The sequence below is a fragment of the Morone saxatilis genome, unplaced genomic scaffold (assembly GCF_004916995.1).
Source record: "Morone saxatilis isolate NCDOM2014 unplaced genomic scaffold, NCSU_SB_2.0 Contig18, whole genome shotgun sequence".
In the NCBI taxonomy this organism is placed as follows: Eukaryota; Metazoa; Chordata; class Actinopteri; family Moronidae; genus Morone; species Morone saxatilis.
Genome location: NW_023339740.1, coordinates 1,716,508 through 1,723,765, shown reverse-complemented (window position 1 = coordinate 1,723,765; position 7,258 = coordinate 1,716,508). Strand labels below are relative to the sequence as shown.

The 7,258-nt window shown below is 40.8% G+C and overlaps 1 protein-coding gene across 1 annotated transcript in view; it reads left to right on the top strand.

The window, feature by feature from the left end:
• nfasca (neurofascin homolog (chicken) a) overlaps positions 1–7,258 on the top strand; it is a gene marked incomplete at its 3' end in the record, with an annotated part of 54,110 nt that overhangs the window by 34,382 nt on the left and 12,470 nt on the right. The window contains 9 exon segments of the mRNA XM_035662194.1: positions 606–650; positions 1,319–1,420; positions 2,942–3,139; positions 3,354–3,424; positions 4,239–4,461; positions 4,690–4,805; positions 4,935–5,145; positions 6,009–6,131; positions 6,513–6,686. Coding sequence (XP_035518087.1) covers positions 606–650; positions 1,319–1,420; positions 2,942–3,139; positions 3,354–3,424; positions 4,239–4,461; positions 4,690–4,805; positions 4,935–5,145; positions 6,009–6,131; positions 6,513–6,686 — 1,263 coding nt within the window.

Sequence of the window (7,258 nt, the reverse complement as noted above, 5' to 3'; positions counted from 1 at the left end):
GCCGTAATATTGCTATTGCTCACCCCCAGATTCCACAGACAAAAACAGTAATTTACCTCACATATATAACATCCTTCAAAGTGGACAGAAACAAACATTTTAAAATTCACCCAAAATGTCTTTGTTAGTCTTTCGTTATCTTCATAATCTTTTGTTAGACGTAGATGATAAAAACTGCAGTTTCAGTCGCTCTACTCAACTGCACTCGGAGCAGACTGGCTATGGAAACAAACCACAGAGAGGCTGCAATAGCAACACAGGCAGATGGACTATGACTCTACTATATGCTTACATATAGAATAGTTATTTATTGCCATATTCATGTTTTAAATCTCATATAACTTTTCATTGACCTGAGTTTATTTTAACTTTTTGGGATAAATGGCTTACATCAGTGTCTCAGATATAACTGTCAGTGCAAAAGTCTCAAAGTAAATATGATGATTACATGATTGTCTCAAACTGGAGCTTAGTGAATACATTAACACTAAATGTACTAAATAACATGTTAACCATTGTGCTCCCTTGCTGTTGATTGGCCAGTAAACTAACCTGCAAACTCTAACCTTTATACTCACTTCCTGGTCCTTGTCCCCTCCCCACAGAGGAAGCTTCCCTCAACCCCTCAGTCTCTAGTGCCTTGCCTCCAGGTAACACATGGCTCGGGTGGAAGTCGTTGTTCTTCTTTACTTTCCTGTCCTGGTTTTTCTTTCCCCATTTATTTTCTCTTTTTATTATTTTACTTTTTCTTCTCCGCTTCTCTCTCAACTTGTGCCTCTGTTATGTTATAATATTAAAACACTTATGTTTAATATGGTATGATATTATTTTATTATGTGCCAAAGGTTTTTTTTTCTCTGTTTGTTTGTGAGAAGATACTGTTTTCAATACAGAATGGATTTTCGTATGCATGCACCACAATCCATCCTCTTAAGTCATTTGATCTCATATTGAGTCTAAAGATTGAGTCATAATGTCCAGTTTGGTACAATAATACACTCGCTCCAAGCTGTTTGTTTATGTTATTAGTGAGTCATTTTCCTAATTTTGCCATATTTTCTCCTTTTTGATATATTTCCCAGTTCACTGTTGAAACTGTAACTGTAAACTGTGTTTCAAAACATCAACAGTGAACTGGGAGATTTGGGGGTGTAACAACATTTCGGAATGAATCTTAATGTTAGACTGAAGCACTGTGAGAATAAATGACACAACAGTATGAGTGACAAGTGTTTTGCAGCATGCCTATTCTTGTGTGTCTCCTTGTAGAGCACAATATGTGTTTGCCATGTTTAAGATATTTCCTGTTGCTCTGCAGACCGTCCAGACCCTCCGATTGATCTGGATCTATCTGACCCAGCTGCCCGCAGCATTCGCCTCACCTGGATCCCCGGAAATGACCACAGAAGCCCAGTCACACGTCAGTACTCACACACTCCTCATATATCTGTATTCTCTCACATCTCCTGGACATCCTGGAAGGATTAAATTGTCCTGTATTGTCGCATTTCTCAAAAACTCGTCTTGTGTTACAGGCATACTGAGCTATATTGGTGTGGAACAGGTTCAGCTTTCATTCATCTCATATACCCCCTTTCCACCAACGTGACCCCAGTGCTTGTTCTGGGCTGGTGCTAGTGCCAATTCAGAGTTTGTTTAACTTAAGAACCTTTTAAGAACCGGTTTGCTTTTCCACTGGCTAGAGAGCTACCATAGAGCCACATCATTATGTCACTGTACATCTCCAACGTTACCTATTGTTACCTAGCCAGCTAGCTTTTGGTCAGCTAACATTACCTAAGCAAGCATAGCTACTCATTTCATTATTGTTACTAGCCTTGAAAGTTACCAGTGCCTGAAATGGGTCAGTACTCACCGGTACCGAGTATTCTTCTTCTTGAGTGCTGCCATTTCTGGTCAGCATGGCCGTACCTACCACTACTCACAAAGGTGGAAAAGTTGTAAATTATTGTCTAAAAATAACCACTTTGATGCTTTGATGCATACCCCTCAAACCAACCTAGCAAGGTCAGTTTTTGGACCTCAGTATTTTAAAACCTGTGTACAGAAATGTTGGTGAGGTACTTCTAAATGCCCTGTGTAACTGAGTCTTCATGTAAACACAGCTAGCTTAACACGAAGAAAAACAGCACTGAAAATGTTCTAGTTAAAAAGGATTTAAAAAACACGGTTAGGTTTGTACTGAATTAGGGTACTGGCACCCGTTTTGTTCCAATTCAGGCACTAAAAGTAACATTAAAGTTATGATCATCATCAATGTTATGAACAAAAAACATTGATGGGAGAAATATGCTGCAAGTTGTGCTTGCTTTGGTAATGTTAGCTGACCAACAGCTAGCTGGCTATCCAGCTATGCTTGTATCTGCCAAGAGCCGGTTAATAATTAATACGCTAATAACTGGTTCCAGATTAGGCACCAGCTTCAAACCAGCACTCAAACTGCCTTGGTGGAAAAGAGGTAATAGTCTCCTAACACTGAGTGCATCCTGTAGGGAGATTGTGTGAGTAAAGGAGAGCTAGAAAGCTGAGGTGTTAGTTAGGTCAGGAAAGAAATGATGATGTAGGGATGCTGAAATAGAAGTACTTATTAAAGTATACCTAATTTCTTCAGTAATAAGGCCACAATTATAATTCATCAGAGAAATGTTGCAGTCCTATTACTCATAAAATGCCAATTATAATCTGTATTTATAGAAAGTTTTGTAAAATTAATGCGTTAGGATCATTAAACAAAGTTAAGAGGAGATGAGGGGATGAAATTACATTATACCAGGATACATGAAGCCACAACTGCAAGTGGTCCACCGCAGGAGCAAGAGCTGATCTCAAGAGCCTTGAAAACCTGCTGAACTCCTCACACTCCCACACCTTTAACATTAAGCAGTCTGCCATTTTTCAAGCCAGCTGTGTGTCTCTGCAGAGTTCCTCGTCCAATTCGAGGAAAACCGCTGGGAGCCAGGCAGGTGGCAGAACCTGTCCACTTACCCTGGAGACCTCAACTCAGTCATCCTGCAGCTTGCCCCCTTCGTTAACTACCAGTTCAGGGTAATTGCCATCAACTCAGTGGGCCAGAGTAAGCCCAGCCGCCCCTCGCTAAGATATAAGACCAGCGGAGCTGGTAAGGAGCACAACACACACTCACCTGGAATCATATGTGTGTTTTCTGTTGTTGTTTCAACCTACTTTGTATGAAAAATACAGTTCTGTTCATCACAGTTTTCAGCTCCTCAAAAGACAATTTTAAAAATGAAATTTTGTTAAACAGTTTGTATGTATAGCTCTGACCTGTGCAGTTTGTCTGATGTAAGTGCATTTTGTTATGTCAAAACAAGCCCCAGATGCCATTCCCAAAGGTCTTCGAGGATGGGGCTCCAAGAAGGACAATATGGAGATTAGTTGGGAGGTAAGACTTGATACTAGCAGCATCTACGCTAACCTCTTTAGCAGTTGCCATTGTTTTTTCCAAGCAAACTTTTCACACATGTTGTCACACCAACACAGTGTTAAACCACACCCATAGCTCATGTCGTAGCTGCCAATAGTTCTTCATAGGATGCTAATTGGTCTGAACCACTGTGTTTGAACATTGTACAGGCAAGTCTGGCAAGATGGATTCTTGCGTGATCTAGTGATTTCGTCATCCTGTGAGTGCAGTTGCCTTGCAAGGTTATCATGTAAATGTGAAGTAATTGAAAAGTAGTAGGAATTATGTACTGAGGACATATGTATAATTATCTTTCACGCCTTTCTGTTTCCTCAGAGCATGAGAAAACATTCTAAGATTAAATTGATTTCACTAAATAAATTGAGAAAAGGAATGTGGCCTTGCATACACTGTGCTTGTACACTAAGTTGACATTACACGAAAATAGAAATAGGTTTTCAATCTCTAGGCAACATTTAAAAGGCTGACTCATATGGTTTTGACGTCCATGGTGGAAAGAGATGGTGGCACAGTCCCACATTCATACATAGTTCTGCCCCAATGTAAATCGTTTTGGGAAAAACACATGTAATATAGTTACAAAACTAGTCAGTATCCAGTAACCAGTAACCTTGCTGATTCAAAACTTCAGGGAGGCTTTAAACAAGTGCTAGCACTAACACATTCCGCTAACTGGAATGTGATAAAATGAAAACATTTAACCAGATTTTATTGATGACATGAAAAGACTCCAAACCTAATTAACTGTCTTTAATTTGTTTGTTTTTTTCAGCCTCTGCTTGATCTGGAGAGAAATGGCCCAAACCTGCGCTACAACGTGTGGTGGAGACGGAAGGAATTGGAGGAGGAGTGGAATAACGTGACCACGATGGAGTCCAAATATGTTGTGCAAAACACAGAAACCTACGTGCCTTATGAGATCAAAATCCAGGCCATGAATGAGTTTGGACCGGGACCTGAGTCCAATGTGGTCACCGGATACTCTGGAGAGGACAGTAAGCAGATACTCAGTAGATATCACTTTGTAAAAGCCAATACCAACATTGATTTCTGGAATAAGCCTGATAGATATTTTGTTTTGATGTTTTTCAGGCTGACAATAACTCAGAACTGAGTGTTATCAGCCAATCATTTAATTTCATTCATTTGTTATTATTCTAGCACAAACAGATCTGAACCTTTGTGGCTATTTTCACATCCTGTGTCCCTTTTTGTGTGTCCAGAGCCCACTGACGCTCCCACTGACCTGCAAATGTCAAAGGTCGATGACACCACGGCACACATCCACTGGAAACCTGTGGACTTGAACTCTGTCCAGGGAGAGTTCAAGGAGTACAGAGTGAGACTGGCTATTTTTTTGTAACACTGGACTAAATACAGACACTGATTCGCAGTTTCTGACTGTTTCCTTTGTTTAATCTCCCTCCTCTGCACCCATTAACCCTTTACTTCCCATTCTACCTCCCAGCTGTACTACTGGCGCGAGTCCAGTCTGGTTCCAGGCTTGGTGGTCAGCAAGGAGAAAAAGACTAAGGGTTTCTACAGCACTGTGGCCGGGCCATCTGGCATTCTCAGCGAACTGGTGCCCTACTCCAAATACAAGATGTTTATGGTTGTGGCCAACAACCGCTTTGAGGGTCCACCCAGCAACACAGTGGAATTCACCACCAAGGAGGGAGGTGAGGACGCAGAGCTAACATCTTGTGTAGTTTCACAAAAGTGTTTTGAGCCAAAGGTAGCATATTCATCAGTGTAATGTGGGACATAGAACCACAGACTGTATCAAAAAGTATCCATGACAGCACACATGGGTTTCTAAAAGGGACATTTTGATTCCAGTGTGTGGTTGTACCACATGCTCTTATCATGGAGTGGAGTGGGATAAACAAGGGGTAATCAACATGGCAGTCAATATAGCCAACACATGTTTATCTGTTTTAACAAGAACTTACACAGTTGTGTAGGAATACCTCACCAGCATTGCTGTATGCAGGGTTTTAGAAATACAGAGGTTCAAAAACTGAACTTGCTAGGGGGATTTTGGGGTTTGCATCAAAGTAGTTATTTATTCATTATTTACAATTATTTAACGATGTGTAATGTATACCCCTTAGAAAAACTACTGGTGACCTCAGTGGTAGGTACAGCCATGCTCACCAGAGGTTAAGGGTAAGGTTACTTAATAAGAAGTAAGAGTACACATCTGGACAAAACATAGAAGTACTCAGTACTGGTGAGTACTGGCCGATTGTCACCTGGACACAATTTAGAAGTCAAATTTGCTTTGGGACCATCATGTCTTGTAGGGAAAAAGCACTGACTTTGAATTGGAAAAAAGGTATTTTGGCACTATTGGAATGGATGTCTATGGAGCTAGAGATTTTTTGGAGCCAGCATCTAGTGGTCATTAGTGGTACTGCCTTACAAGTCCCCAGCTTTCGGCCATAATGGAAGTAGCTTGGCCAGAACACAATTCTTGTCCCCTGTGTCCTTTTTCTCAAATCCTGGACCCTTCTTTTATTTTTTCTCTTGTTTTTTTTAGTTCCAGACGCTCCGAGGTTCTTCAGGATAAACCGCAGAAGTTTCGACACCATCCACCTAGAATGGGACAAACCTCTGGAGCCCAACGGCATTTTGATTGCATACCAGTTAAAGTACCAAACAGGTGATCTGATATGATTTGTCAAACCCTGAGTATTCACACATAAATACAAACTCACCTTAACCTTCAGACCGAAAGCATTTCTTTGGTGCCTCTACTTGTTGATGATTTGCTCACCAGTAAGAGCTGTATCAGTGTTTGTGAAGGTGAATGTACATGTAACCAGCCACTGCACTGTAGAAATACCGTATGTATGTATCTTAGACTCCATCTAATGGAGTTTCCGTAATAACTGGAAGTTTAGTAAAATGATGTCAGTCTAAAGGAATAACTGTGAGGAGGAAGCTCAGCGCTCTGAGGCAGTGCCAGACTGCCCCTTAAGATGATTTAGGATTGATTTGTTCTTCTGTGAATGTGTGTGTGTGTGTGTGTGTGTGTGTATAGTCAATGGCTCCAGGGTGGGACATACCCAGTTGGAGACGTTCTATCCCAATGTGACAGATTTCACCCTCCGCCTGCCGGACCGATCTACGCGCTACAAGTTCTTCCTGTCAGCACGCACCATGGTGGGAGCAGGGGAGGTCTATGCTGAGGAGTCCCCGCACTTCGCTAATGAAGGTGAGTATTTCTACATATGACCATTTGTTTGCCAAATAATCTCACATTCAGCACTTCCAGAATTGTTGTTCTTGATGAGGGTGAAAATGCATCTGAACCCATAAATCTCTCCATGGAACCAAGGTTTACAAAGCAACCGTTTACCAGAGTGATGTTTAAAATTCGTGTAAAAATTTAATTTTGATAATTTCTTGTTCAAAGGAGCCAGAAAAAGTCACTCAAACTCAAATCAAACTTTAAATGATTGCTCACAATTTTTATCACAGTATGTTTTAGCCACTTATTCTCAACAAATCCCATGAAAAGACCCAAACCAACAAGGAATTGATGGTACTTACTAGAACAGTTACGATATCAGATTTTCACCACTTGATTATTGTGGCCAAAAGAATTCACGATAACCATATAATCAAGAAATCTATAGGACATTTGAAAAAACTAGTGCTATAAGCCAATAAGCCAAATTTATCTTTCTGTCTTAGACTGTCTTATTTTAGAGAAATAAATTACACTCAAATACAATTGTGTGTGTGTGTGTGTGTGTGTGTGTGTGTGGGGGGGGGGGGGGGGGG